Source organism: Agelaius phoeniceus, chromosome 15 (assembly GCF_051311805.1).
Source record: "Agelaius phoeniceus isolate bAgePho1 chromosome 15, bAgePho1.hap1, whole genome shotgun sequence".
NCBI classification, from domain to species: Eukaryota; Metazoa; Chordata; class Aves; order Passeriformes; family Icteridae; genus Agelaius; species Agelaius phoeniceus.
Genome location: NC_135279.1, coordinates 3,469,596 through 3,497,530, shown reverse-complemented (window position 1 = coordinate 3,497,530; position 27,935 = coordinate 3,469,596). Strand labels below are relative to the sequence as shown.

The following is a 27,935-nucleotide window of genomic DNA, read 5'->3' as shown; positions in this document are numbered from 1 at the left end:
TAAAAAAGGGCAGTGTCTTGGACATGGCTGTTATTGCTGCTGAAACTGATTATCTCCACCTAAAACGCTTGTGTTTTTTAAGTGCAAAGAGCAGCAATTCTTTGGACACACATCTGTGCTGAACGAAGAAGGAAGAATGTTAAATCCAAAATAACCCCAAACATGATAAAGTGAAACAGAGGACTGTTAGCTTAGTAAGAGAAGAATGTCTGAAAAGGGAGTAGTGGTGACATTAGAGGGAGGCCTTGATAGAAGAGGCAAAATGTGAGTCTGTCCTGTTCAAAACTTTGCTGCCTGCTGTGCCATAAGTGAAAGGATATTTCTGCCATTCCATGTGCTTGTTTCACTTTCAGCAGACAGTCTGGAAACAGAAACACTCAGTTATTTAGTGGGGGGACCTATTAGCCCCACTGGAGCAGAGCTGGGGTTCTCTTTAATGGCTGGAGTACAGTCTCTGCAGTACTTCACTACAGGAGAACTCCTGCACTCACTGCAGGAGCAGGTGCTCCAGGTGCATCCTGCTGCTCCATGTGGTTGGTCCCCAAAGGGATATTGTTTTCATCTGGAATGCAATTAGGGCAGTGCTTTGAGCTTTGCAGCAAAGTGCTGTTCTTGTGGTTAACTTCTGTGCTGTCCCTGGATGCTAATTCTTTCTTTGGCACAAAGAATAACCTGATGGTCACAGTTCTTTATTTAATTTATTTTGAGTTATTTGAGCATGTGAAACAGATGTATGGTTCAGGGCTCTTGGTGAAGGTTACAGGCCAAACTGGCTTCAGAGCACAGGGAGAAATTTTTAGGAAGGAAACAGGAGCTAAATTCTAGCAGAAAGGTGGACATCCCTCCATCCTGCAGATAATTTGTCTTGTCTTATCATCTTGTTGTTTTGTGTCTGGCAGGGTGAATTTGTTAATGAGTATGTTGGGGAGCTAATTGATGAGGAGGAGTGCCGAGCCCGAATCCGCTATGCTCAGGAGCACGACATTACCAATTTCTACATGTTGACACTGGATAAGGTATGTGCGAGGAATCTCCTGCCAGCATCCTGAACAGAAGTAAAAAGATGGGAAGGAAGGCATGATACTCCATCTAGCAAAAAGGTGCTAAGCATTGCTGATGAGCTGGTCTGCATTTCCTCTGAAATGACTAAATGAATTAATGTGTAATAGAGAAGCTTCAGGCTGGATTTCAGGGTTAGGAGGAAAGTCTGAACAGGCATTGCCTGAGTTTGTTCAGAAGAGGTGAGGACAGTTGTCTGAGGACTGCAGATCCTACTTCAGCATAAGAGGCTGAATTTGGGAACATGGGGATCCTTCCCAGCAGCTGAACTTTGGAGAGCCCAGAACAAGGTTGGTGTGTGCTGGAAGAGGCATGTAAGTTATAGGCACAGCAAGACCTTCATCAGAGTTCAGATCTCAGGTCTTGCTGTTCTCAGTAGACTGATGGATTTAGTTACAGCCACAGGATCCCCAGTGGGTCCTGCAGGCCAGGTTGTTACTATGAACTCCTAATTTTCAGAGGTTTAAGTGATTGTGTCAGCTGCTTTCCCCACTTTGTCACTCAGCGATGGAAAAATGAGAAAGAAACCATGACAGACATGGGGAGGAAACTGTAGAGTGTGGGACAGGATAACAGTGACTGCTTTGTCTTTCCCCTCGTCCTGCTGCAAGTTCACACTGACCATATCTTGTTCTCCTTGTATGGCTGATGGGGCAGACTCAAGTGTTAATATCTCCCAATTGCTACAAAAGCAAATCTCAGTTGCAGCTTCCCTCTCTTCTCCAGCCCCATAACAAGCTGTGCACCAGTGTACCTCAGCTTACACACTCTTCCTGTTTTCCTTCTATACACAGACATGTAAAAAATAGGAACTGCTATTTTGCTTTTAAGCAGAAGTTGGGGCCTGGAACCACAAGCGCTTCCTTGGAAGTGTGCTGGGGTGTTTATCCAGTACTGATGCCACAGGGAGGCTTTGTTTTCCAGAAAGCAACAGTGGCAGTGTCCTGGCTGTTTGGGAGAGTGTCTTTGTCCCTTGAAAAGTCCTGTGTCTTTGAGGAGAAGGATGATGGCAGGAGGCTGTACTGCCGTGTGATCTGCCAGCACTGGCCAGAGGCATCAGAGCTAGTTGTTTGCTGCTGATGATAGATGATTGAAATGTGGTTTTCTGGGTTTTTTTTTTGCAATTCCAGGATCGAATCATTGATGCTGGGCCAAAGGGTAACTATGCTCGGTTCATGAACCACTGCTGCCAGCCCAACTGTGAGACTCAGAAATGGTGTGTGAATGGTGACACTCGGGTCGGGCTCTTCGCACTTGTAAATATCAAAGCTGGTAAGGAACACCCTGTCAATGCCTGCAGTAGCCTCGGGGGTTCTGTAAGGAAAAGGGAGGGTTTGTAGCTCTCTGGAAGGGGATTTAATTTTTATTTTCATTGGGATATTCATGAGGCTTAACAGCAGCACTAACATAATGAAACACACATGGTATCAGTGGAGGTTGTTACAGTGCCCTGCTACAGGATCAATGCCCTTTTTAGCTGTAAAATGTGGTAGGGGAGACGGGTTGCACTGAATTTTCAATCTACCCAGATCTTTGGGGAGATTAATAGCTTCGTGTCCTTGGGTAGTGGTGGCAGTCGCTTGTGACATTGTATTTAAAAAGTGCTTTTATTTTATTAGTAAAACATTCTACCCTGTAATTCATTAACAACTTGCTTGGTTTTGATCTGCTTTTGTGCCAGGGACTGAGCTGACTTTCAACTACAATCTGGAGTGTTTGGGAAATGGAAAGACCGTTTGTAAATGTGGTGCCCCAAACTGCAGTGGCTTCCTAGGAGTAAGGCCGAAGGTATGATGCATCCTTTAAGCTTTTGTTCTTCCAAATTGCCTCTTTACATAGATGTGTATCAATCATTGGTTGCAAAGGTTTCTGGTTGGAGATAATTTAAGTCTGGCCATGGGAACAGTGCTTGAAATGAGTTAAATATTTGAGTTTTTATTCTGAGAGCAAGTCTTAGTCTTCAGTTATCAGAGTTGCTATAAATAATGACAGGAAGCTTTATTTTACACTGAAAGAATAAAAGAAAGAGGGTGAGTTTTTTACATTTTTTAAAATTTTCTACTTCTTATCATGACATTTTCCATAGCACTAGAGGAGCAAAGGACAGGCATGGGAAAGATTCATTAGATAACCAAGAAAACACAACTCAGGCCATTTCCCAAAGTAAAGGCTCCCAAAGTAAATTATGAGCATGCATGGAAGGCCAGCAAACTCACATTCCTTCACACTGAAGTTGCTTTAGAGCCAGAAGGCTGCTACCTTACCATCTATTCTGCAGTAAAGTTCTTGGTTTTATTCAGATTTTTATGTCATCAAACAGACATAAGAAATCTGCCATATCTGTAGTTGAAAAACCACCAGCTTTTAGAACTCAATGACTTTTTGAGGGCTTCGTTTTGTAACTGTAATGTTGCAGTAACAGGAATTGATTTCAATTACCTCCTTGTGTGAGCTGGTTCTCACTGGGAAAAGGAAATAACAGGAGCAGTTGGCTGAGTTCCCAGCTGTCACCCGCTAAATCTATGTCTCAGCTGTTGGTTTGTTACAAGTGCCTCCCCAAATCAGCCTGTAATCCCTCTGCTCTGGCATGTGGATCCTGTCGTGCCCCCAGTTAAGGGTTAAAAACCTCCAGCAGCACAGTTGTTGAGCCCCATCAATATATAGGGAAGGTTTTATGAATTCTCCAGAGATTTGTTCTTCAGAAAAAATTAACTTACAAAAATAAAAAATGGATGTCTTCAGAAGCTGACAGATGGGGGGAGTGGCACATCTGATGTATTTAGCTCCTTTTCAGGTTGCAATTTAAAGTTCAATTGATTTTGTGCTGCCCCTGTGTTATACATGGTTTGACTGTCATTTTTGCCTTGAAATTGCATGTTGCATGATGGAAATGAAAGAAAAGTGCCCTTTAGTTGGCATTCATGTTCCATTGTGATATCTGAGGCTACTCATTCCATCTTGATGAGATGGGCTAAGAAACATTACCGAGAAAACAATACCTTGGGGTGGCATTTTTTAAAAAATTCTTCTCACAATAGATGCATTTTTAAGCTTGCTGAAGATACAGCAAGACAAAACTGATTATACTCAAGTTCACTCTTAAAAGTGCCTTCTAACTGGGAGTGTGGAGGAATGTTTGGGAGTCTATGGTACTGCAGGGAGCAAGTGGGAATCGCTTAGTCCAGCTGTTAGACCTCTCTTAGACATTCAAATTAGCTCTGAAGGGATTTTCTTGTTCTCTTTGTAATTAGATGGCTGAAAATCGGTGGCATAGTTTAGATGGAAGCCTTTCAGTGCCTGCATTTTTAGTGATAAGAAAGGCCTGGCTTGTCCCCATTGTCGGGGGAAGGATGGTATGAAAGCAGAAGTATCCACGTGTGAAGGGGAAGGAAACAATCAAGAGATGTAACTCCTTGGTGACAGGAAAGCTGGATAGCCAACTGCAGAGTTCTGAAATTGTAGGTCTGGAGACCAAGGTTTTTAAATGTTTTGGTGATGAAAATATTATGCATGGTATTTTTGCAGAATAAAAGATGTAAAAATTGCTTCACAGGCATTGTCTCAGCACACAGAGATATCCTGCATGGAGAACACATATTTGAACACAAAGAGATGTAGAAAATGGCACAGAATTTAGCTCATGTCTCCTTAGATAAACTAAAGTGATGGTGCTTTGATAAGGTCAGGACTGGGTCAAGAAGCATCATCTTTGTGGAGTTGAGTGTTCCACACAATGGGAGGCTCATCCTGGCTGGAGGGGGAGTTGGAAAAGCAGGGTTGGAGGAAGCCTTAGGCCAGAGAAGAGAGCACTTGAACCATTTAGTTGCCTGTCCTGGGTCCAGTTGTAGTTACTTCACTACACAGATAATTTAACTCTACTGATGATGCAGAGTTTGGTTGTCATTGCTGTGGGAGAGTGAGAGGATGGGGCAGTTGCAAAGGAATAACTTAGTGTAGGGGGAATGGAGGTTGGATATTCCACAGTACACACCTGGAGAGGTTAACAGCAGAAACAAATCCACCATGAGAAGGTCGTGGCTGGGCAGTCGTGGTGGAGAAGGAGCCACGGTGCAGCTCAGCTGCCCCAGGACTGAGGTGTGGTGTCACACGGCTGAGGAAAAGGCAAATGGGGGCAGTGCTTTGAGGGAATTTCCTGTTCTTTTGGCTAAGTGTTGATGTCTTTGTATGAGGTGCTATCTGACGTAGCATGTGTAATTCTGTAACTTTATTTGGGATAAATATACTCAATAAGGGCAGAGAAAAGCCGCTGGGAAGACTGAGTGTGCAGACTGTGAAAGTTTCAGTTTGCAAGCAGGAGAGTGTGTCCCAGAGGTTTCTTCAGGGAGATGGAAAAGCTTCAGATGTTGAACTTGATGATCTTGGAGGTCTTTTCCAACCGTAAAGATTTTGTGATTCTGGTGCAAAAGAGCAGCATTGACACAAGAACAAATAGGTCTAAACTGACGACAGATAAATTCATACTGAAAATGTAGAGGGAAGTGGTGAATGTGAAAAAGTGCAGGAAGGCCCTGAATAGACTCTTTATGAGTCATGTGTGCCAGGAGACCTGACTGCTTTGACCTGAAGAGTCTGGGAGAGGTGGCATGAGCTCAGTGACACCAGGCAGCCCCAGCTCCTCATTCTGCTGTTACTAGTCATATAAATCCCATGTCCAGTCAAGCTTTGCTGCATGACTTCCAGGCTCTTTCAAAATAACTGGGAGCTATTTTCCGTAGTAACTTGGCTGCCAAATACCAAGCAGCACTAGACATGCAGCACAGGTCTCAGGTATAGCTGTGGGATTTGTGTCAGCAGGGTTTGCAGCAGCAAGGGAGCAGATGGATGGGGCAGAGCCCTGTGTTAACCAACATCTTTTCACCCCCAGAGCCAGCCCAGCCTGAGCGAGGAGAAGTCCAAGAAGCTCAAGAGGCGGCCGCAGATGAAGCGCAGGTCGCAGGCGGAGGTGATGAAGGAGCGGGAGGATGAGTGCTTCAGCTGTGGGGACGGAGGGCAGCTGGTCTCCTGTAAGAAGTCAGGCTGCCCCAAGGTGTACCATGCTGACTGCCTCAACCTGACCAAGAGACCTGCAGGTCAGTGCTCTGCACAGCTGGGCTCTGCTTGGCTCACAGTGTTGGCTCTGGGTGCCCTGGGTGCTGCTCGTGACCTTGCACTCTATTCACAGCTTCTTAACTTTTAGAGAAATCTTTCTCACTTGAGCAGATCTTGGTGCCCAACCAACCCAGCCCTGGTTTGCACCCTACTGTGACGGCAAAAAGTTTGCTGAAGGGGGAGTTGGTCCTTGCCTAAGAGATGGTGCTTGTGAACTGACCCCATTCTTGGGGCCTAGCAGAGCATAATCCCAACAATACCTGAAGTATTGGTCATCACACTGGCTGTTTTCCCAAAGTTGAAGACAGTTGTGAGATCACTGGTGAGGAGAAGCACTACTGGAAAATAGGAGTTAGAAAAGAATCTCTTAAATGCCTGAATAGCCATTAGTTCATGCATAAGAGAACAGAACCAAAGCATATTCTAGTTTGTGGTGAAATTAGGGCAAAAATTTGAAATAAAAAAATACTCAAAAAGTACAGTCCAGCCTCCAGCTTGTTCCCCTGCTTTCCATTTGCAAAGTATCTCCTAACAGCCTGACTTAAAAACACTAAGGATTGCCAGCTCTCTGATACGTTTTTTTACATAGTGGAAGATTGTTGTCTCAGTCCTTTTCCGGCTTGTACAAACATAGCCTCAAGTTTTTATTCTTGATCTACTCTGGACTGTGTCCCACTTGCCTACACATTTTTTTTTAAACTGGAATCAAGTATTTTAACAGCACTGCAGCCGAGGCCTTACTTACTCTGACAGAAGAGAATAATTACATTTTGTTTTTTACATAAAATTTCTTCAGAAATAATGTTTTACTTGTTTTGTAAAAATAACTTATATTGATGTGATGTTGATGGTTTGCTTTATCCTTCTTGAGTTTTCATCTTGATCCTTTTCTCATATTTATTTCTTCCTTTTGCAATCCTGTTTTGCACCTGTCTAATTACACCTTGTTGGTGCAAGAGCATTTGTCCACTTTAAATTCTGAGCCTGTCCAACTGGATTTTTGCAGTCCCTTACAGGCTCGATGTTATCTACCTGTATCTGTAAGAGTATTTGCTGTTCTGCTTTCAGAAATTTAAATTATTGTACAGATTAAAATACATTCCTGAAGGGTGTAATTTGAAATGCCTTCTCAGTTTGCCACAAGACCATTAATAACTGTTTTTAGAGAATGATTTTCAGTCAATTGTAGCAATTTTACACTTTTTACACATAGCCAGTGATTTTCATAGCCTGCTCCTTGGAGTATCATTCAGGACATGAAAGGTTCAGCACTTTCTACTTCAAATGTTTCCTCTGCCACGGGCATTGCTGTCAAGTAATTGGAATTTCCTGCTTGTTTGCATGTTTGCTAATTGTGTGATCTTACTTCCAAGAGCTCTGGGCTGTCCCTGGAGAGAGTGCTTATTCATTAGACCTTTTTTTCCTGTCAAAGACCATTAGAGTGGTTTGAAAGGATTTATCCTTTCTGCAACAAAGGAGCAGGTTTTGACTTTTTTTATTTCCCATCTGTACAAATGACCTCTATAAGAATGGTCCCAGGGTCTTTGCATGTTGTGTGGCTCTCTGGGATGCTGCTGGTGCAGGGGGAGCAGTGACAGCCTGTGCTGCAGCACCATGAGCCAGGAACAGGGGAGACCATGGGAAGTGTTAAACATCCTCACTTGGAAAAAAATGCTGAAAAATTGGAAAAGACACATAAGAGCAGCGTGCATATTTTGAGACTGGAACAGAAGCCTTGGACTGGCTTCAAAGGAGGGGAAAAACTGACGACATGTTGCCTTCAACCCCAGGGGAAAAGCAGCTTGAGAGAGGGGAGTGGAGAGCTGCTGTTGCACAGGTCCAGGGAGCAATGCCCACAGCTGCTCAGTGCTGTGCTGCAGGAACCAGCCTCCCTGGAAAGGAGCTGTAGCCACAGGTCTGTGGGCTTGGTTCAGGCAGGCTGGGAAGTGCTCTGGCCTGACTGGTGTCCGTGGTTGCCCTTTGGCTCAGAGCTCTGTGTCAGGGCTGCTCTGCAAGGAGCTGCTCCCAACAGCAAGGCAGGGAGCAGGAGAGATGGGGGATGTAAGGTGCTGGGAGAGCACAGAGGCAGGAGGGGTATTTGGAAAAAGATCTTTGCTCATCCTGTGGTCAGGAGCTCAGCGTGTACCTGGTTGTGTCCATGAATTGGAAGCATTTGGTAGAGCCAGACACAACTTTGGCTGAGGGAGCAGGAAGCTGAGCCAGTGAGGTCATCTACAAGCGAGAAAAGCAGCAGTCTCTGAAGTGTAATGTTATGTTTTGCCTGCTGGTGGTATTGGTACTGAGGGGCAGTAGGTTGTGTGAAGATGGAGCTGCTGAGGGAGCAGATTTGTTTTATCGTGGCCATACATGGCCAGAGGTTAAGGATGTGCCTTTGGGTTCAGAGACAATAGAAACTTAGCCCTTGTGATCACTGCTCTCTCACTTCTTCTTTCTAAAAAACAGGAAGGGAGGTTTTTGACCCAGAATTAAAAGATGAATCTGACATGTTAGCTTAAAAAGTCCTTTGGGTGTTGTGCACAGATAACTGCTGCTGTTTTCTATGAAAGTCAGAGCTACAGAGATGTGCAAACTGGGGATGTCTGCTCCTCTCTAGACACCTCTGTTGGTTAGTGCTGTGCAGGAGCCAGATGGGGTTTTGGTCTGAGCTGATGTGGCTTGTGTTTGTCATGATTATCATTGCCCTTGCTGCTTCTGAGGATGCAGATTCGTATTAATTGCCTGTCAAGCTAAGGCAGAAACTGAAGAGGATGTGTAGAATTGTATGTGGGTATTACAGGAGTGTTCTCACTTTCCCCTGAACTCCCTTTGCAGCAGGCCTTTGTCTCTTGCCCTTGTCCCACTCCTAAGGTGTGTCTTTTCTCCCGTGTCCGTGCTGCAGGAAAGTGGGAGTGCCCCTGGCATCAATGTGACGTGTGTGGGAAGGAAGCAGCTTCGTTCTGTGAGATGTGCCCCAGGTCCTTCTGCAAGCAGCACCGGGAAGGAATGCTCTTCATCTCCAAGCTGGATGGACGATTATGCTGCACAGAGCATGATCCCTGTGGGCCTCACCCTCTAGAGCCAGGAGAAATTCGTGAGTATGCACCTCCCATAGAAGGCCTGACTAACGGCGAGGACACCCAGCCACCAGAGCAGGTGCCTGCAGAAACAGAGGCAGACACAGACCTGAGTGTTCAGCCCCTGGACAGCCTACCTCAGTCTGTGGCCCTCAGACTGCAGTCACCAGAAAAGCCCCCTGCTACCCTAGCGCTGAGGCTGCCTTCTTCAGACAAGCCCCCCACCACCCTTGCCCTGAGGTTGCAGCCATCAAACAAGCCCCCCACCACCCTGGCCCTCAGGCTACCTTCACCAGACAAACCACCTGCCACCCTGGCTCTGAGACTGCCACCGTCAAATAAACCCCCCGCCACCTTGTCACTGAGGCTGAAGCCATCCAACAAACCCTCCACCACCCTCTCACTACGGCTTCAGCCTTCGGACAAACCTCCCACCACCCTGTCGCTCCGCCTGCAGCCATCAGACAAGCCCCAGGCTGCCCTGTCCCTGCGGCTGCAGTCAGAGAAGCAGCCCATCATTGTAGCACTGCGGCCTCAGCAGCCCGACAAACCTCCCAGCAACGCGGTGCTCTGGCCGCTGGACGAGTCCTCCAGTGACGCCTCGCAGCCTCAGCTGCCGAGCAAATCTCCTCCAGGATCACCTCAGTCCCCGCTGGATGAGTCACTTGTTACTGCTGCTGACCTGCAGCTCCAGCTGGCAGATGAGACTCCTGATGCCCCCGAGGTTTTAGAGTTATCGGACAAGTCCCTCATTGACAGCAGGGCGCAGCAGCCCGAGCTGCTGGATGAGTTCCCCGTGAAATGCCTGCCTCCTCCACTGTCTGACAGACTCCTGGCCACGGTGGGGATGCTGCAGTCCCAGGCAGAGGATGAGCCTCCCGAGGCCGATCAGCTCCAGCCACTGGATGACTCCTCTGCCCAGAGTCCACAGCCACAGGCTGTGCAAGAGGCTTCCAGCTCTGTGGTGACGCAGGTCCCAGAACTGGAGATGGCTTCCAGTCCTGAGGTGCTGTGGTCTATTTCCGTTGAAAAAGTCCCAGACTCCCCAGTCTCACGGATCCTGCCCTCAGAGAAGGCTCCTGGATCAGCAGTACCACAATCTACACCTCTAGAAAAGGCTTCCTTCTCTGGGGCAGTGCGGGTCCCAGACACAGAGAAGTCTCCCAGCTCTGGGTCACCCCATCCCCTGCCTCCAGAGAAGGCTGCTGATTCGGGTATGCCTCAGATCCTGCCCACAGAGAAGGCTCCCAGCTCAGGGTTGCCATGGCCCCTGTCTCCAGAGAAGGCCCCCGGCTCCCGGTCACCGCACGTCCTGCCCACGGAGAAGGGTCTCAGCTCAGGGGCCCTTCGGATCCCGCTCACACAGAAGTCTCTCTCCCCCGGGGTGCTGCGACCCCTTCCTCCAGAGAAGGCTGCTGACTCCGGGGCCCTGCGGGTTCTTCCTTTGGAAAAAGCTCTCAGCTCTGGGGTGTCTCGGCCTCAGCTCTTGGAGAGGCCTCTCACTCTTACAGCCCCGTGGCCTCAGGCATCGGATAAGCTGGCTCCTGCTGTGGCTCCTCGGCCTCAGGCCTCGGACAAGCCTCTGGCTGCATCAGCTCCGAGGCTGTTGCTGTCAGAGAAGGCGCTGCGTCCCGTCGACCAGAACACTCAGCTGAAGGAGAGAGGAGCCCCAGCCATGGAGCTGAGTCCCCAGCAGAAAGAGAGGACCATGTTAGCTGGGGAGCAAATCTCTTGGTCTGCTGGGAAGGTGGTGACACAGGTCGGACAAGTACCTTGGCCTACAGAGAAACTACAGACGCACGAGCAAAGCCACTGGTCCACCACGAAAACGCTGATGCCTGCGGAGCAGCCTTCCCGGACAGCAGAGAAACTACCAGAGCCCACCCTTCAGCCCAGCTGGGAAGTGGCCTCAGCCCCCTCGGAGCAGAGCCCGTGGACATCAGAGAGATTGTGTGCATTCGAGCAGACCCCTCGGCCAGCCAGGGAAGCGCCGGTGCCCCCGGAGCAGATGCAGTGGCTTGTCACGAACGTTCAGACAATTGATCAGATTGCTTGGCTGAGTGGAAAAGCACAGACTCCTCGGGGGCAGGACCCTTTGCCTGAACAAAACACAGCGCTAGCCCATAACCAGGATTCTGTCTGTCGTGAGTTGGCTGACTCAGAGCCAAAGTGAGGTTGGTGAATATGGGAGGCAGGTTTCAGTCAATTAATGTTTAGGGAGGGGGAATCTTTGTTTTATTTTTTTTATTCACTTCCCTGAGCCCGGCCCCTAACCCATGCACATCCCATCCATATTCTCTTGTGACGTGAGCAAGGACATTCTCTTAAATCTGAGTCTGGCCCAGCCAAAGGGAGAGAGCATCCGTGACCTTTTCCTCTTCCTTTTTCAAATGGTAAAGCTGAAATAAAGAGTCCACTCTGGGTAAAAATCTCCAATTCCATTGAAATGGTCACATTACTGATCCAGCGTGTTCAAGCTCCAGGTTTGATTTGTAGGTGGGTTCCTAGGCACAGCCAGGGCCTTGCTCTTGTTACTGCATTTAAAGAAAGTGGATCAGTCAGTCTGCCCTGGCACTGGAGATGTTTCAGGGATCATGTGGTGAGCAGTCAGGTGTGTGTCCTTGCTAGACTCCAGAAGCAGGGAAGGGATTTCATGTCACCTGCCCAGGTCTCTGTCCCTGCAGGGCATTGCTTTACGAGGTTTGTCCGTCTGTTTACTGGGACATGCTGTGTGTGTGGTTTGCTCTAGGACAGGGATCATCTCCAGTGAGATGGGAGAGGAGCTCCTGCACTCGTTCAGTGCAGTTTTCTCCAGCAATAGGCAGTATCCATTCAGGCTCCTTTTTTACAGAGCTGCAACTGGCCAGGCCCAAGAAGCGAGCAATCTGAAGGAAGTCAGGGAAAAGAGAGATCTTGGAAGAAGTCATCTGGGAGTTTTTCATTCTTGTGTCTTAATCCTTTAGCACAGGACACGCGGAGGTTTTCCTGCACTTGACAACGTAGTGACCCATAAAGCAGCAATAGCACAGCAGAGTGGGTTCCTGGAGGTGCTGAGCACTGCCCTGCCAGAGGGACAGTGCTCCCTTTCAAATTTCCATCCAGTCTCTTCTAGACCTGTGTTGTCAGCGTGAGCCAGCGGACTGAGCAGTCCTTTCTCCCTTTGCCTCAGATGTGTTCAGAACGTGTTCCCATCACACCTGGTGTTGCCAGCAGCAAGCCAAGCCTGTCCTGCTCACTGCGCAGAGGCAAGGGTGCCGTAGCTGGATCGGGACCCATCTCAACACCTTCCCCTTGTGTAGCTTCTGGCTTAACTCTTCTACAACCAAAGGAGACTTGAATTAACTGGACTGTGTTGGTGTGCATGTGTGTGTGTGCGCGTGTGCGTCCATCCAACTGAATTGTAGTTCTCACACTGGAACACGGTGGGCTCCAGCAGCTGCCTGGCTTTCTTTTTTTCTCTTCTCCCTTTTACAGTGAAGGCGATGTTTAGTACCTGGTGGTCATCGGGCTGGTGTCCAGACTAGGCCTGCTGAAAGCCGTTCACTCAAGCGTTGAGGCAGAAGTTGGTGTGGCTGTGGTGCTCGTGGGGCAGGCAGTAGAGTCCCAGGGACCTGCAGCATCTCGTGACCACCGGCACCCTCGCAGGCAGGAGGAGGACAGACCTCCTCTGGTGGCACTGCCTGGCCTGGATAGGGTTGGTGTCCTGCCGAGGAAACGCGGCTGACCAGCTTTTTCCCACTCTCACAACACATTACCTCTGTAATTACCTGAGCTCCACCGATCTGGGGCCGCAGCCTCGGATCTCCGTGCCGCCGCCAGACCCTTGCGCAGCTCCAGTGTGTGTATCCTTCTTCTTCCAGGCAGATCCACAGCCCCTCCCCAGGAAGGGAGAATTCAGCCTCATGCTGACCTCCTTCCTCTGACATGGGAGCAGGTCCTTGTTCCCACCTGGCTTGCAAGTGCCTGCTGCTCCCAGAGCAGACAGTCATGAGCTTTGCAGTTTTCTATGAAGGGAGGCAGACACCTGTGCCGAGACAAATCCTGATCCATTCTCCTTTCCTGATGTGTGCACCCTGAGACAACGTCCTGCTGTAAAGGCCGGGTGTGCTGGGCACAAGGGGACATTACCAGTGCTATCTCTTCTCTAGTCCAAATCATTTCAGATCCTTTGTAGAATAGCTCACAACTTGGAAAAGCTTTATGGCTTATGGAAACTTACTTGTTTAATGTTTTTTTTTCCGGGAAGACTGGCAGGTCAGTTCCTGCTTGCTGCTGAAACTAGGGAAATGCAAGCAGCTTGCATTTCTGCGTGACTCCTCCACAAAGGGAATCAGGACAACTCAGATCCATTGAGAGAGAAGATTACCTTAAGGGCATTCATTAAGGTTTTTAAACAAAAATTAAAAAAAAAAAAATATGGCGTTCAGTATATTAAGTATTTATCATGTGTGAGAAGGAAAATAAATCTTGAATTTACATTTATAAACCTTCCCATGAGCTGGACTTAGTCATGTAGATTGTGTAAGTAGGGTTTCCTCAGTGCCAGCACCCAGCTAGCTCCCACTGTAACCAGAGAGGTCTCTGCACTGCTCTGTCCACCTCTGCTTCGCATTGTCACGTGTTAACTAGTTACTTGTTTCATGAAAAAATAAACTGTGAATATTTTTGGTGCAGGCTTTTTTAAATCTGTAAAATGGAGAAGTTCTCAGTGAATTCTCACAAGAGCAGGTTTGAAAAAAATCACTTCTATAAATCGCGGGCTCACGTGGCAGGGTGAGGCTCACGGCAGCAGCCGCCCTTCATGCCAGCAGGTGCTTACCCAAAAGCTTGTTTGGAGCAGTGAACGTGGATTAAACCTTTGCATGGCATTTTCCACAGCCTACTTTGTTGCAGCTGCTGTACCCTGTCTCTCTTCTTGTCTCCCTTTTCCACAAGGATCCAGGTTTCTGGCTTCTTATCTTGCAGCTGCTGTTGGGAAGTTGAGTTCAGCTTAGCTCGGAGGCTGCTTGGCAAAACTGGTGTTGAGGAACTTCATTGAAGGAGGAAGCCAGGGAGCTGCTCTTCCCTCTTTGCTCTTGCTGGAGCCTTGGGTGATGCTCTGTCAGATCAGGAGGGCTTTTCAGAGGGAGTTGTGGTGCTTTTGGGAGTTTCTGGGCTTTTCTGGGTCACGTAGACAAGGCTTGATCAGCTGTAGAGAGAGGTCCCAGCAGCCCTGCCCTTGTCCAGCCTGCCCTCAGCAAGGGAGCATGAGCTGGGGAACAGCTTCAGGCAGCAAAACCCTTGTGAAGAAAATGTGGGCATCTTTTGTACTCAAGGTGACTCACTGTGGTGGCAGCTGGCAGCACTGCCTTGGAGGAGGAGAGGGACATGTCTGTGTTGAAGCAGTTGGGTTTGTTTGCTGCCATTTGTTGCTGCCTTCAGAATTCAGCCAGTTTGAATCACGAGGGATTTTAAAAGTAGAGGGTAGAGGCAAAGTAACCCATACCCCTGGCAGACTGTGGGAGACACTGCTGCAGCCTCCTGCTGGGCTCAGACCTGTGCAACAGCTCCATGCCAAGGCTGTGATGCTCTCTTGCTGTGTTGGAGGGATCCAATCACCTGGTCACTTAGTCCTGGGTCAGCCCTAATTGCACCCCAGGTGGGTGAGAGGTGACTCCTGTGTTGATTCACTGCTGTGGAGCACTGTAGAGGGAGAATCAAGGGTGTAATTATCTCTGTCCCTTCCCTGGTGTCCCACGATGGCTCACAGGAATTTTCCAGACTCATTCCTGGTAGGAGTAGCTCACTCTTCCCATTTCTGAAGGGGATGCAGGCTCTGCCCCTGTGTGAACACTTTGTTGGTCAACATCCCTGCTGCCAGTTTACCTGCTGCCCCTGCTCAGAGCAGCGGGCTGGGGTCAGCAATGGGCTGTGGCCTCCACCCCACTGGGGGACCCACTTCAGTGGGCAGGAGAGTCCCAGGTGCCCTTTGGTGACAGAGGAGCTCTGATGAGGGGTAACAGCAAGGTCTGGGCCTTGTGCCCTGTCGGGATGAGGGTTACAGAGGAGGAGCCAGCACAGGACGTGTGGGATGTGTGGGCAGGATGAGGGGGAGCAGGCACAGGCCACTGTTCCGTGTGGCTTGTCCCATCTTCCCCAGTGCCCACTGTCAGCCAGGGCTCTGGTGAATCTAGCAGGAGAGTTATGACTGTAAGGAATAATCAACTCACCTACTGCACGTCTCCAGATGCAAATTAGCTCATGGTAGCTTGCTTTATTGCTGTTTTCCAGTTAAACTTTTCCTATTTAACAAAAAAAAGCTCCACAGGAACCAGAGTCACTCCAATACACAAAGCATCTGGGTGGTACTGTGGGAGCACGTGTTAATTCAGGGTTAAACCCCTGCAGGCAGAGGCTCTGAAGGTGTGGCTGGTGTTAAAGTTCGAGAGATAAGAGAGATGATTGAATGTAAAGGACATTAAAGAACTAAGGTGAGACAGTGCATCTGCTAGAAAAGCTTCAGCTTAGTTTCACAGAAAACAAAAACGGAAGAGAAAGAAAAAGCAGCCCTAATGTTGATGCTCTTGGCCTATGTTCACTCTGAGCATGCTCTGGGTGTGCCCAGCTCGTATCTGGACACCACGGCCAGTGTTGTGACAGGGCAGGGGGAGTTTGAGAAACTTCAGACCTTCAACACCTTCTGTTTATTTTTAATTTCAGCCTTAACTTCTGATTTTGCTTGATGTTTGGAATAACCATAATTGTAACCTGCTTGTAATGTGCTTTGCCCTAAATTACTGATGAGGCTTTTGGCCTTTGCTAGCCAGTGAGTGTTAAAGCAAAGTGGTAAATCGTGCAGCTACTCTGAAAGTGTGGGGGGGGGATGCTGTGTTTCATCTCCCAGGCTTTGCCCGTGCTAATTACCCACCCTCCTGTGATAGTGATAACGCTGATGGCAGCATTTGCAGCCAGGGCTGCTCCTCCTGCAGCAGCACAGCTGGGCTGATGGGTGCTTGGGGCTCCCAGGGCCTGGGGACACGGGACACTGGAGCTTGGGGACTGCTCTGCCACGTGCCTGGCTTCAGCAGGAGTCTCACCTGTGGGTTGGCAGTGCCCTTGCTTATCAGGAGATGGGAGGATGCAAGATTCCTGCTCCGGGTCCTTACAAAAGTGATGTAAGCAAAGTTTGGTGCTGGGGGAACAGGACAGGTTGTGTGAGCTCGGGCTGGAGGAGCAGCAGTGATGGACAGTCCCTACAGCACTGAATCTACCTCCTAGGGAAATCTGAGAAATGGGTGTTGCTATGGCCTATTTCAAGGTAAAGTTTTAATCATGTTTGCCCTTGGCAAAGCCCTTGGGCTATTGTGGTGCTATTGTAAACCGTTGGCAGCTTAGCACAGTAGGGCTGGACTCACGGCTCCTGGCCCACGGGCTGGGACTTCTTGGCCAGCTGATCCCATCCCCCTGGAGCTGGGGCCGGGCTTCAGCACTCCTTGTGACTAAAACAGGACAAGGAGTGACTCGGTTCCTTCAGTTTATGGTGGTTTTGAGACTAAACCAGTGTGCCACTGAGCCCCTGGGGAGCCCGTGGAGCCATGTGAAGCAAGCAGGCATCCGCTACTGCATGTTCTTCGTGTCCGTTTGGTACTGAGCTGGTTTCAGTTTTTGTTTCTTTTTCTGATGTTTCCGAGTTGTTGACTTCAAGGAACTGGGTTTTGTGTATTTTTTGTAGACACTGGGAACTTGTTAAAAGGAAAAGCAGCAAGCACCGGGAGGCTCAAGGTGGAGCGTGGCTGGAGCTGAGGGTGGCCCCGGCTGGTGTGGGTGGGAGGTGAGATGTGAGATGTGTTGGCAGCAGCGGGGCAGGCAGGGAGTGGCTCTCCCTGCGAGGGGCCCTGGAAGCCTTTCAGCCGTGGTGCTCCCAGCCCTGCATATCCATGGTGCTGAGCTCACTGCCCCACCAGCCTGCTCACCCCCAAGACACTGACCATGCTGGGCACCGTGCCTTGCTGGTAATGTCCCCTGCCACCCTCCAGCACTGTGTGCTCCTAGCTGGGGTCCTGGCTGCCAGCTGGCTGAGGGCCCTGGGGAGGGGGGCTGCTCACTGCCCCTTCCTCACTTCCCAGGGACATGGGGGGCCCCTCATGGCAGCAGCATAACTCGTGCTGGAGCCATGAGTGAGAGGTTTCCTTGTGGGAAGAACCTTGGTGTGAGCAGCCCCACGCTGCCTTCCTTCCCCGCTGAGGTCTGCTGCCCATGGGGTGGCAGCAAATGGGGGTGCCCCAGAGGGTCCTGTTCTGCAGGCTCAGGCAGAGGAAAACACATCAGGAGTCAAGGATCCCAGCCAAGGCAGAGGCCAGCACCAGAGCACTGCAGGGGGGACAAAGGGGTGCTCAGCCCTGGCCAGGAGTCGTCTGTCAGTTGTAAGAAGGAATGCCAGAGCAGGTGAGAGTAAACTACATATTTCCAGCATGTATATTATTTTTAGAAGAGGGAGAGGGGAGAATCTTGGACCATTGATTACTTTCATTTTGCTCCCCTTAGACTGTTGGCTGTGTATGTGAAACTTATCATGAAAAGAGGGTTGCCCTGCCCAGGTGCTCCCAGAACATGTACTGTAATTCTTTGTATATAGAAGAAAAATTACTGTAAAGTAAAGTTTAACTTTACTCTCGATGTCCTCTTGTGGTTTGTCTTGCTGAGTGGGGGGAGGCAGGGAAGGGAGAGCCCCGAGGGCCTCGCGCGCAGGGGTACGGCTCAGACCACAACGCGTTTTATTTACATTGTACACCTCGAGAGAAGACGCTTAAATAAATCTGCAAAGAATCGAGCATCTCTGAGAGAATAAGTTACTGGCCACCGCTGGGCCACCACAGCTCCCACAAACACCACAAGTGGCAGAGAGGGGGTGCCCAGAGTGACAGTCCATGGTTCCTGGCACTGCACGGCAGCGCTGGGCCGCTCTGTGTGCCAGGAGAGCAGTCCGGAGGCTGGGCTGCGGCCAGGCCCAACAGCTAAAACACAGCAGGTAAAAACCCAGAGGAGTCCAGTGAGTGCCAGCTGCCCGTCCGGCAGCAGCAATTCCCTTTTGGCACAGGGGCTCAGTGGTGGCAGCAGCTGTAGAAGTAGGGACTGTTCCTCTGGCTCAGGTTGACACCCTTGTCCTCTGGAAGAGAGCAGGAGCAGCAGGCTGCTGGCACATCCACACCACCAAAGCTGCTGGGCCCAGGTGTGGGCCCCGCTGGGTGCCCTGGGGAGGGTTTGGTGCCCCGTGGAGAAGTGCTGAGGTTCAGGGTCACGGCTCACACAGCATGGCCCAGCCCAGGGCAGGAGGCACAGCCAGGCTGAGCACGCCTGGGCAGGCCTGGTCCTGCAGCCCAGCAAGGCTCCTGGCTGCCAAAGGCCACCATGAGCCAGCTGCGTGGATGTGCTGAGCCTGGCCTGAGCAGGCAGGAGGATGCTGTGATGGAACTCAAACTCCGTGAGACAGTCCCTGGCATGGAGCCACAGCAGCCCCAAGGGAAGCACTGCCAGACCCCCAGAGCTCATGCTCTGCACCCAGAGGCACAGGGAAGGGTGCCTGGGGAGGGACAGGTCCTGCCTACTCACCTGTCATCACCTGGAAGGCAGAGAAGTTGACATAGTCCTCAGCCACCTTTTGGAACAGCTCATCTGGGGGCAGAGGAGGCATGGCAGGTGTGGGTGCCCCCCTGCCAGGCAGAGCCCCCAGCCCTGCTCAGCCAGGACACGGCCCCAGCCAGGAGCTACTCACCCACGCTCTGGCCCGTTTTACTGGAGGTCTCAAAGAGGTCTGCTTTGATCTCTGAAATGAGGGCCCAGGTTGGCACTTGCTGCAGGTTCAGCAGATACAGCTCCATGGGCATGTCTGCCCCCAGAGTCACCCCTTGGGCACAGCTGCTGACAGCAGGCTGGCAGGGACACAGGGCAGGGCTGCCGGCCCCTTGGCCCAGCTGGCCCCATGCCTGCCCCTGTCAGGACACGCCGTGCCCAGGGAGGTCCCTGGCAGAGCCTGTGCCTCACCATACAGGGAGCCCTGGTGCCATTGGATCTGCTGTGGGCCCACGGCAAGGGCAGAGCTCCTCGTGTGGGAACAGCAGCTCAATCCTCCCTCACTCCCCACCCGCTCAAAGCTCCTGAGCCCAGGAAGGGCCAGCACCGGCCGTACCATCAGCGTAGTCCTGCACGTCATGGAAGTCAACCCCCCTCTTCCTCCTGTCCTCCTCCAGCAGGTCGCTCTTGGTGCCACACAGGTAGATCCGGCAGCCCTGCGGCAGGAACAGGGTTGGGAGGGTTGGTCCCCACCACCACCCCCCTGGTGCTCTGGGGAGGCTTCACAGCCCCCAGACCCCCGTACCTCCTCACAGTTCTGCAGCTCGTTCACCCAGAACTTGGCTCGCTCGAAGCTGCCACTGTCGGTGAGATCTGGGGAGAGCAATCCGGGTCTGCTGACACTGCCCTTCAGTGCCCGACCCACCGGTGTCACCACCCCGGCCCGGGCCCTTTGCAGCCAGCAGCTCCTTCCCATTCCATTCTCCGTGCCCTTACCGTAGCAGACCACGGCAGCCCGGGCTCCCCGGTAGTAGATGCGGCTCATGGCCTCATAGCGCTCCGAGCCCGCCGTGTCCTGGGGGCGACAGGCAGGTGACGGGGGTCGGAGGGTCCCAGGGTCCCTCACCAGGGGTGGCCAGGGATGTCAGCAGGCACAGCCCTTGCCCCGCACTTACCCAGATACCCAGGGTCACGGTCTGGTCCCCCACGGTCATCACCTTGGCCACAAAAGCGGCTCCGATCGTCTGCAAGCGAAGCAAGAGGAGCGGTGGGAAACCGGCCCGGGCATGCGGGGGCATCTGTCCGGGGAACACGGTGGAAACCGGCGCAGGGACACGGGGGAATTCACCCCGGGGCGTGCGGAAAGAGGCTGAGGACATGCGGGGACCGACCCGCGGGGGCGGGAGGGATGTGGCGGGTCCCAGCCCGAACACGGCGGGGACAACGCGAGGGGACGCCGTCCCAGAGACGTGGGCGGCAGCATCCCGGGGACACGGCGCGGAAACGGGGAGACCACGGGCAGGATGCGGGGGTGCCACGCGAGGGGCTCATCCCGGGGAGGCGAGGGAGAGGCGGGGGCGCCATGCCGGGGCCGCACGGTGCCGGTGTGTCACTCACGTTCTGGTAGGGCCCGGCGCGGAAGCGGCCGTGGGCGCAGCGCTCCACGAGGCTGCTCTTGCCCACCCCCTCCTGCCCCAGCAGCACCACCTTGGCGTCCACCCGCCTCCCGCTCATCCTCGCGCCGCCGCCGCCGCGGGGCGGGGCCGCACCGGCCGGGGCGGGGCCGGAACCGGGCGAGGCGGGACCGGAACCGGGCGGGGCGTGCCGGAAGTGCGCAGTGCGGGGCGGAAGCGCGCGGCGGGGCGGGGCGGGGCGCGCGGGCCGCATGGCGGCCGCCCAGCAGGCGCGGGCCTGAGCGGCGGCCCCATGGGGAAATACTGCGCCAGCCTGGGCGTCCTCAAGGGGCCCTGGGACCAGGTGTTCGCCGCCTTCTGGCAGCGCTACCCCAACCCCTACAGGTGCGCCGGGGCTCTCCCCGCCCCCTTCCGCCGCTCGGTCCCACCTGGGATCGGTGCCACGCCCGGTCCCCAGCCCAGCCCGTTCCCCGGGGGTCCCGCGGGCTCCGGCCGGCGGGGATGGGTGTTCCGCACCACCGGTGCCCTCCCTGCCTTAGTCGTTCAGTTCCTGACGATTGCCAGCCCCGGGGGAGAGCTGGCGAGGAGCAGGGCGTGATGTTTCCTTCCCTATTTTAGCAAACATGTCCTGACCGAAGACATCGTGCACCGGGAGGTAACGCCGGACCACAAGCTGCTCTCTCGGCGGCTCCTGACCAAGACCAACCGGATGCCGCGTTGGGCAGAGCGCTTCTTCCCAGCCAATGTCGCCCACTCCGTCTACATCCTGGAGGACTCTATCGTGGACCCCAAGAACCGAACCATGACCACATTCACCTGGAACATCAACCACGCTCGTCTCATGGTAGGTGCTGGGCTGGGCGGGTGTGTGGGGGCTGGAGGGGACCCAGCAGTGCCCACGGCCGGGCTGTGCCTCGTGCAGGTGGTGGAGGAGCGCTGCGAGTACCGGGTGAACCCCGAGAACAGCAACTGGACCGAGGTCAAGCGGGAAGCCTGGGTATCCTCCAGCCTTTTCGGCGTCTCGCGGGCCATCCAGGTGAGCTCAAGCAGTAAAGCTGCTGCTCTCCCCTTTCCTCGTGCTGGTTTTACACCCTTTGCCTTTGTTTCCCCCCATCCTCATGAGCTCTTGAGGCACCCAGAACCATCACTGTGAAAGTCACTCTGATTTTTCAAGCTGGGACAAAGCCCCAGGGGCTGTGTGTGACAGGGCTCACACCTTCACTGACTTTTCTCTTGCAGGAGTTTGGTCTGGCCAGGTTCAAAAGCAACGTGACCAAGAGCACTAAGGGATTTGAATATGTGCTAGCAAAAATGCAAGGTGGGCACCAAGGGCAGGCTGGGGCTGACCGGGATGGGTCTCTTGGAGTTAGAGGTCACACTGGGAACACTCCAGTCCATGGGCAGGTTGTTGCTTGAACTAATCTGACTGTGAAATCCTCACCCCTTGCCTTTGCCCTGTGTCTTGGCACAGCCTGCTCTTCCCTGAGTGGATCAGGCCAGCAGTGATTGCAGAGCTGGGCAAGGGTGTTGTGCAGGCAGGAGGGGGTGGAACGTGGTGACAGTCACGCCCCTGTGGTTCCCCTTTGGACGTGCCCTGACCTGCTGGGGGCAGGAACGCCAGGCTCATCTTCCTCCCCGTGTGGGGAAGTGCCTGGGTGGCAGGGCCGGTCTGGCGGGCACTCCTGTGGGGGTTAATGGCTTCCATGTTGTAGGAGAAGCTCCATCCAAAACACTGGTGGAGACAGCCAAGGAAGCAACCGAGAAAGCCAAGGAAACAGCTCTGGCTGCTACAGAGAAAGCCAAGGACCTGGCAAGCAAGGCAGCCACCAAGAAGAAGCAGTACGTGTGAGGGGCCAGCTGCACCAGGACAGATAGGAGACTCCTTAGATTTTATATTTTTAAAGAAACTGTATAAGTCTGACAATCAGCTGCTGCTTGACCCTTTCTGAGATGTAATTATCATTAAAGAATCTCCTCCCACCTCTGATTTGGCTGAGGCTGGCCTGGCTAGAGCAGAGCCCAGGGCTGCTCTGCACTCTGGGGGTGCAGCCCTCTGCAGGGAAGACACAGGCCAGGGTTTTACCAAGTGCCTTTACTATAAAAGTGTTGGGTCTGTACAAGAGAGCAGGGTGGCTGCAGGAGCATGAAGGGAGGTTCCTTAATGCACTCGTTTCCCCTTCCTGGCGCTCCAGGGGCAGGAGAACTTTCCTGTAGTCATGTCTGCAGTGGGCAGCACTGTCCCATACCCACATCAGGCAGCCCCCAGACTGCCTGTGGGTGCACAGGGGGAGGCAGGAGAGTGTCCTCAGTGACAGCCGGGCCTTCTTCCAGCACCTCTTCCAGTGCCTTGTGGTGCACAGCGGGTGCCACAGCGCAGTGCCAGCCCCATGCACCCAGTGCCACAGCCAGTGCCACCCGGCTGCAGGGGGGTAAGGCCGAACTCTTGCCCCCATCTGTGGCCCCTTAGCCTGGCAGCTGTGCTGAGGCTGGCCGGGGCTGGGTTTCCAGCAGGAAGGAGGCGGGCAGGCAGTGCAGGGAAGGCAGCGGGCGCCGTCAGGAGGCGGGGCTGTGGGGGCTGGAGTAGCTGTGGTCCCTCCCGGTGCCAAAGCCGGGCAGCAGGTCCCCGCTGAACACCACACCATCCACCTCTACCTCGGCATCCTCTGGGCACGGGGGAAGGCCGGGTCAGGCCCTTGGCTGCTTTCCCTCCCTGCCCACCCCCATTCTTTTTTTTCCCTTCCTTACCTTCCTCGGAAGGCTCTGAGAGCTGTGAGGAGTCCAGGCTGTCAGCCCGTGCCCGTTCCCCATCGGCGGGCAAGAGCAGCGATTCCAGCCGCCGCTGCAGGCTCCGCTGCCGGTCCCGCAGCCGGTCCTTGGCCCTTCGTGCCCTCAGTTCCTGCTCCTCCAGCCTCTGTGGGGGCCCGGTGAGCCATGAGCGGGGGCCGAGCTGCGCGGCCCTGTTGCCACACAGGAACCTCCCGACCCTGCCGGTGCCACCACCCCTCACCTGGATGTGGAGCCGGGCACGGTGCAGGAGGCTCAGCGTGGTGGAACGGGCCGGCCCCACGCCCAGCGGTACCTGCTGCTTCAGCCGCTCCAGGCAGCACCGGAGCTGGGCTCTCCTGCGGCCGGGCACGGCGGGAACGAGACGGGGGTCAGCCACGGAGAGGCACGGAGGCCCTACCACCCCCTGCCCCGCCGCTCTCCCCCCACGCCCCCGTACCTGTGCTTCTCCAGCGCGTTGTGCACCGACCTGCGGGAGAGACCCGGGTGATCAGCACCGCCGCCACCGCCCGCCGCCGTCCACCCACCCATCCACCGCTCACCTGACGCTGCCCACGGCCCGGCGCGACGGCGCGGGGCAGAGAGCGGCGTAGCCGTGCTCGGCCCCGGCCAGGCCGAGCGGGTGCCGGTGCTCGCGGTGCTCCAGGAACTCGGCCGCCTGCAGCAGCACCTGGATGCGGCTGCCCGCGGGCTCCATGGCGGGAGGCTGGGGGGGCCGCGGGCCGCGCGCTCATTGGCTGCGGGGCGCCCCGCGCCGCTGACGTCACCTCGGCGGGCAAACAAATTCAGGCGGGAAAGCGCGTGCTTCAAATTTGAATCGGCGGGAGGGGACGGCGCGGGCCACGCCCCCCAGGCCCAGGCCACGCCCGTGTCGGTGTTTAAGCAATTCTCACCCCTGAGCCACGCCCCCTAAGGCCACGCCCCCAGATAGTTGCGCCCGCCCACGCGCGTGCCCGGGCACGCGCGGGGCGCGGCGCGCCCGTGTCTGCCCGTGCGGGAGCGCGCCCGCCCGTGTCCGCCCGCGCGGGAGCGCGCCCGCCCCGCTGCCCCCAGGACCTCGTCCCCCGCCCCACCGAGCCCACGGGTGTCCCCACACCAGCCGCTCCCACCAGCGCGCCCGGGATCGCCGCGGCGCAGCGCCACACGGCCCAGACAGACGGGTTTATTATCTGTTTATTAAAATCCATAGGGTGGAGGCGATAAGGAGGGAAGGGGAGGGCCGGGCCCCAGCTCCCGGGCACGGCACGGCACGGCACGGCACGGCACGGCACGGGCGGCCCCGGGGCACCCGCTGTCATGTGAGGGCTCTTTGCACCTTCTCAGGCCAGGCCCCGAGGGGAGACTCTGCCCCGGGCCCAACAGCAGCCAAAGTTCACCTGAAAAAAAACCACCACGAAGCACATTTCCAGCCGGGGGGCAGGTGCACGGCAGCGGCAAGCAGCTCACCCAAAGCAGGGCAGGCCACGGTGCACCAGGAGAGAAGGTCCTGCACCCACCATCACTCCGCACGGGCTGCCGCCGTGTGTGGGGTCCTGCCCCTGTGCACCGGGGGAAGCCTAACGCCAGGTGGGGGGGTCCTGCCACCATGCCCACCGAGCTCTGAGGACAGCCACGGGGCCGAGGTGCTGCCCTGCAGCCCCGGAGCGGCCCTGGGCACCCAGCTGTGCGGCTCCTGCAGTGCAGATCGGGCAGAGGGGCTCTCACTGGCTCCGGGCACAGCGGGATGCGGGCGGGACGTGTGTGCTGTAGCAGTGGGTGCAGACACGTACGGGTTTGCTCTGGCTGTAGAAGGGCAGCACTGCGGTATTCGGTGAGCAGCGGGCACAGAAGATCTGCCAAGAGACCAGAGAGGGGCTGAGCTGGGTCCCCCAGTGACCCCACATGTCCCATCCCAGCCTTGTCCTACCTTCCCACAGCTGCGGCAGTGGTGCCGGCGGCGCAGCAGGGTGAAGGGCGAGCGGCAGGCAGAGCACTGGCTGCATGTGCTGTCCGGCACCCACTCGGGCAGGGGCCGGGCACCTGCTGGGCAAAACATCGGTAAAAACCCCTCAGCCTGGCTCCCCTCACAGCCAGACCCCCTAAGGCAGGATTGGGCAGGATCAGCCCCAGCCTCACACCCTGCCCCAGAGGCACAGCACCTGGGCAGCCCCTCACCTGCCCTCTGGAGCCTGGCAGCCTCTGCAGGGCGGGAGCACAGCGGGCAGTCAGCCACACGAGGAGCATCTGTCACACAGGAGTCACCATCTTTCTCTTCTGTGGGGACAAAGGTTGTAGCCCAGCCAAGCTGGAGCTGGGCGGGCACGATGGCCACGTTTTTCCCAAGCCTAGGGCTGTGGCCTTGTCTCACCAGGGATGAGCGATGGGCAGGGCAGAGAGCAGTCCCACATGTCCCTGGGGATTACTCACTGCTGTCACTTTGCTCCTCGGAGGGCTCCGCCTGCGAGCACACAATCTTGAAGACCGTTTTCAAGATGCTTCGCATGTCACTGGCAAAGTTGGTCTGGAGCTGATCGGCCACCCCTGCAGCAGGAGGGTGGGGGATCAGGGTGCTGGGGGTGTCAGGGTGCTGGGGGGTATCAGGGTGCTCGGGGGGATCAGGGTGCTGGGGGGATCAGGGTGCTGGGGGTTGACTTGGGGGTCACTCACCCGAGATGCAGACAAAGAGGGTGTGCAGCATGTCCTTGGTGCTGCTGTAGCGGGAGCGCAGCTCCGAGCAGCGGGCACCAGGGGTGGCACTGACCCCCACCCCTGGGCTGCTCCCAAGGGGCTGGGGGCTGCGCAGGGAGGAGGTGACCATTATACCAGGGATGGTGTGAGATATCCCTGTCCCAGTGGACAGGGATTTGCTATCTTGGCCCACTGCACACCCCTGCTGCCAGTCAGTGCCCAGGTCATCCACTGCACTGGGGGGTCCCAGTTGTGTCGTGCAGGTGGGGAGTGCTTGGGTGGCATTGGGGACCTCCAGAAGACTGAAGGGAGCAGGAGGGTCCACACTGGGCACAGCTGCCCCCCAGGCTGGGGGCACCTCTGGACTGCAGGGATCCTCCTGTTCAGCTGTGCACAGGCTCCTCTCCAGCAGGCAGAGCTCCTCTGCTGACAGCACCCGCAACAGGTCCCTGCAGCGAGGGGTTGGCATCAGCTCCAGGTCAGTGTCAGGGCCCCACTGCTGCCCCACAGCCCTGCCCAGCGCCCCCCCATTGCACACCTGATCTTCTTCAGGAGGTTGTAGAAGGGGCTGAAGACCCGGGACATCTCCTCAGGGCTCCGCTCCAGGCTGAGGGGTCCCTCGGGGTAGATGAGGAGACCACTGTGAGGGGACAGAGCCCAGCTCATGTCAGGGGTTGCCTGGGACCCCAAGTCCCCATGAAGAGAAGGGGCTGGTACAGGACAGGGAACATACCAGGGGCTGCTGCACCCACCTGATAATGGCCAGGCGAGGGATGGTGAACATCAGCAGTGGCTCATAGCCATCGATCATCTCCTGGGTCAGGTAGCCCAGGTGCAATGCTCTGGGGACACATAGACACCCTTACAGGGATCTGAGCCTAGGGAGGCTGCCCATCCTTGGGGCTGGAGTCCCTGCAGCCCCCACCTGACGCAGAGCGCCCTCACTCACCGCTCCACTGTCTCACAGAAGAGCACAATGATCTCCTGCTGCCTGTAGATCTCATCAGGAGACTTCACTGCCACCAGCGAGGACACGTAGCTGGAGAGACGGGGAGACTGTGAGGCCCCTATAGCCCTGGAACAGCCCACCACGACCCCAGCAGCCTCACCCTGCCCCTTACCTCAGCTCAAACTCTGCAAAGAGACGGTCGAATTGGATGAGCACAGCCCGGACAGGCTCTGGGTAGGAGTTGGGCTGGCTCAGGCTTTGCTCACGCAGCACTGTCCGGACCAGCTCCAGGCTGCACAGCAGATTCCTGGCCTTGGGCCGCAGCTGTGCCCCATCTGACTCCTCCATCTCCAGGAAGGTCCCAGCCAGGAGACACTGCCGGGACAGGGACTGTCAGCAGCCAGCACCCAAGGCAATGCCTGTCCCCAGGGTCAGCTCACGGTGGGGTGTCCATGGCCCCGGGCTCACCTCGGCAGCAAACAGCATGTGGTTCCCCAAGTTGTCCACCAAGAGCTCCTCAGGGAACTTGACCAGGTAGTCACGGCTGTGCCGCTGCGTGGGGATGCACTCCTCCATGATGCGCTCCAGGACGGCCAGCAGGTGAGCCTGGGGACGGCAGGGGTGTCACCTACGGCCTCCCGGGGGACCGAGTGACAGCGAGGTCCGGGCTGGCCCCGTACCTGGCTGAGGTGGAGCTGGTTGAGGAGCACCAGGTACTGCTGCGGATCCAGCTCGGCGTCCAGCCCGTTGATCTCGGCCACCACCCGTGTCACCCTCTCGTCGGCAAAGAAGAACTGGGAGAGCAGGCGTGGGTCGGAGCGCTGCGGGGAGGGCAGAGGGGTGATTGATGGTGGGGGCACCCCGCATCTCCACGTGCTGCTCCAGCGGGATCCCAAACCTCCCGCTCCCACAGCCGCGGGGGGATCGGACCCCATGGATCCACGAACACAATTGGAACAGGTACGTGGGACCTCCCACGGCAGCTTTGGCTCCTCCCGGGGAGCGCCGCCCTCCCCACCCACCCGTGCCTCAGTTTCCCCGGGGGCAGAGCAGGATGAACAAGCTCAGCCGCATCCCGGCAGCTTTGGAACCGATCCGTGCGTGGCTGTA

The 27,935-nt window shown here is 55.0% G+C and overlaps 5 protein-coding genes across 11 annotated transcripts in view; 2 read left to right on the top strand and 3 right to left on the bottom strand.

The window, feature by feature from the left end:
- Window positions 1–17,897, top strand: part of NSD1 (nuclear receptor binding SET domain protein 1) — a 60,995-nt gene extending 43,098 nt beyond the window's left edge. For 6 of the 7 annotated variants that reach the window (XM_077186406.1, XM_054643100.2, XM_054643099.2 and 3 more), the window contains 5 exons: window positions 900–1,016; window positions 2,190–2,331; window positions 2,741–2,847; window positions 5,945–6,149; window positions 9,068–17,897. In XM_077186406.1, the coding sequence (XP_077042521.1) occupies window positions 900–1,016; window positions 2,190–2,331; window positions 2,741–2,847; window positions 5,945–6,149; window positions 9,068–11,415 (2,919 nt within the window). In that variant the 3' untranslated portion in view covers window positions 11,416–17,897. The remainder of the gene's footprint in view (window positions 1–899; window positions 1,017–2,189; window positions 2,332–2,740; window positions 2,848–5,944; window positions 6,150–9,067) is intronic. The other variant, XM_054643098.2, reaches the window with a different exon arrangement.
- Window positions 17,898–17,972: 75 nt separating this feature from the next.
- RAB24 (RAB24, member RAS oncogene family) lies at window positions 17,973–20,594 on the bottom strand. Its single transcript, XM_054643101.2, has 8 exons — window positions 20,409–20,594; window positions 19,967–20,035; window positions 19,788–19,866; window positions 19,597–19,664; window positions 19,408–19,507; window positions 18,994–19,044; window positions 18,831–18,893; window positions 17,973–18,387 (listed from the first exon to the last, which is right to left on the bottom strand). Exons 1-8 carry the CDS (start codon window positions 20,523–20,525, stop codon window positions 18,323–18,325), a joined length of 612 nt encoding a protein of 203 aa, XP_054499076.1. The 5' UTR covers window positions 20,526–20,594; the 3' UTR covers window positions 17,973–18,322.
- Window positions 20,595–20,634: 40 nt separating this feature from the next.
- Window positions 20,635–22,405, top strand: PRELID1 (PRELI domain containing 1). Its single transcript, XM_054642866.2, has 5 exons — window positions 20,635–20,809; window positions 21,044–21,269; window positions 21,348–21,461; window positions 21,665–21,743; window positions 22,138–22,405. The coding sequence occupies exons 1-5, from the start codon at window positions 20,718–20,720 to the stop codon at window positions 22,272–22,274; spliced, it is 648 nt and encodes a 215-aa protein (XP_054498841.1). The 5' UTR covers window positions 20,635–20,717; the 3' UTR covers window positions 22,275–22,405.
- Window positions 22,406–22,510: 105 nt separating this feature from the next.
- MXD3 (MAX dimerization protein 3) lies at window positions 22,511–24,051 on the bottom strand. Its single transcript, XM_054643024.2, has 5 exons — window positions 23,752–24,051; window positions 23,649–23,678; window positions 23,433–23,547; window positions 23,171–23,336; window positions 22,511–23,088 (listed from the first exon to the last, which is right to left on the bottom strand). Exons 1-5 carry the CDS (start codon window positions 23,904–23,906, stop codon window positions 22,979–22,981), a joined length of 576 nt encoding a protein of 191 aa, XP_054498999.1. The 5' UTR covers window positions 23,907–24,051; the 3' UTR covers window positions 22,511–22,978.
- A 366-nt stretch (window positions 24,052–24,417) lies between these two features.
- On the bottom strand, window positions 24,418–27,708 carry LOC129126960 (lateral signaling target protein 2 homolog). Its single transcript, XM_077186598.1, has 11 exons — window positions 27,506–27,708; window positions 27,294–27,431; window positions 26,998–27,200; window positions 26,826–26,915; window positions 26,629–26,718; window positions 26,415–26,516; window positions 25,856–26,325; window positions 25,616–25,729; window positions 25,364–25,462; window positions 25,116–25,228; window positions 24,418–25,041 (listed from the first exon to the last, which is right to left on the bottom strand). The coding sequence occupies exons 2-11, from the start codon at window positions 27,399–27,401 to the stop codon at window positions 24,910–24,912; spliced, it is 1,521 nt and encodes a 506-aa protein (XP_077042713.1). The 5' UTR covers window positions 27,402–27,431; window positions 27,506–27,708; the 3' UTR covers window positions 24,418–24,909.
- Between the last annotated feature and the right edge of the window lie 227 nt (window positions 27,709–27,935).

Coding starts and splice junctions, on each gene's coding strand:
- RAB24 (XM_054643101.2), bottom strand. CDS start 20,525: ATGAGCGGGAGGCGGGTGGACGCCAAGGTGGTGCTGCTGGGGCAGGAG. Junction 19,045..19,407: donor CGTGCAGGACTACGCTGATG/GTACGGCCGGTG, acceptor CCCTCATTTCAG/AGATCAAAGCAGACCTCTTT. Junction 18,894..18,993: donor TAAAACGGGCCAGAGCGTGG/GTGAGTAGCTCC, acceptor CTCTGCCCCCAG/ATGAGCTGTTCCAAAAGGTG.
- PRELID1 (XM_054642866.2), top strand. CDS start 20,718: ATGGGGAAATACTGCGCCAGCCTGGGCGTCCTCAAGGGGCCCTGGGAC. Junction 20,810..21,043: donor CGCTACCCCAACCCCTACAG/GTGCGCCGGGGC, acceptor TCCCTATTTTAG/CAAACATGTCCTGACCGAAG. Junction 21,270..21,347: donor TCAACCACGCTCGTCTCATG/GTAGGTGCTGGG, acceptor TGCCTCGTGCAG/GTGGTGGAGGAGCGCTGCGA.
- LOC129126960 (XM_077186598.1), bottom strand. CDS start 27,401: ATGGAGGAGTGCATCCCCACGCAGCGGCACAGCCGTGACTACCTGGTC. Junction 26,517..26,628: donor CCTCGCCTGGCCATTATCAG/GTGGGTGCAGCA, acceptor GTCCCCTCACAG/TGGTCTCCTCATCTACCCCG. Junction 25,730..25,855: donor CCTCTTTGTCTGCATCTCGG/GTGAGTGACCCC, acceptor CTCCTGCTGCAG/GGGTGGCCGATCAGCTCCAG.
- MXD3 (XM_054643024.2), bottom strand. CDS start 23,906: ATGGAGCCCGCGGGCAGCCGCATCCAGGTGCTGCTGCAGGCGGCCGAG. Junction 23,548..23,648: donor AACGCGCTGGAGAAGCACAG/GTACGGGGGCGT, acceptor GCCCGGCCGCAG/GAGAGCCCAGCTCCGGTGCT. Junction 23,337..23,432: donor GTGCCCGGCTCCACATCCAG/GTGAGGGGTGGT, acceptor GGGCCCCCACAG/AGGCTGGAGGAGCAGGAACT.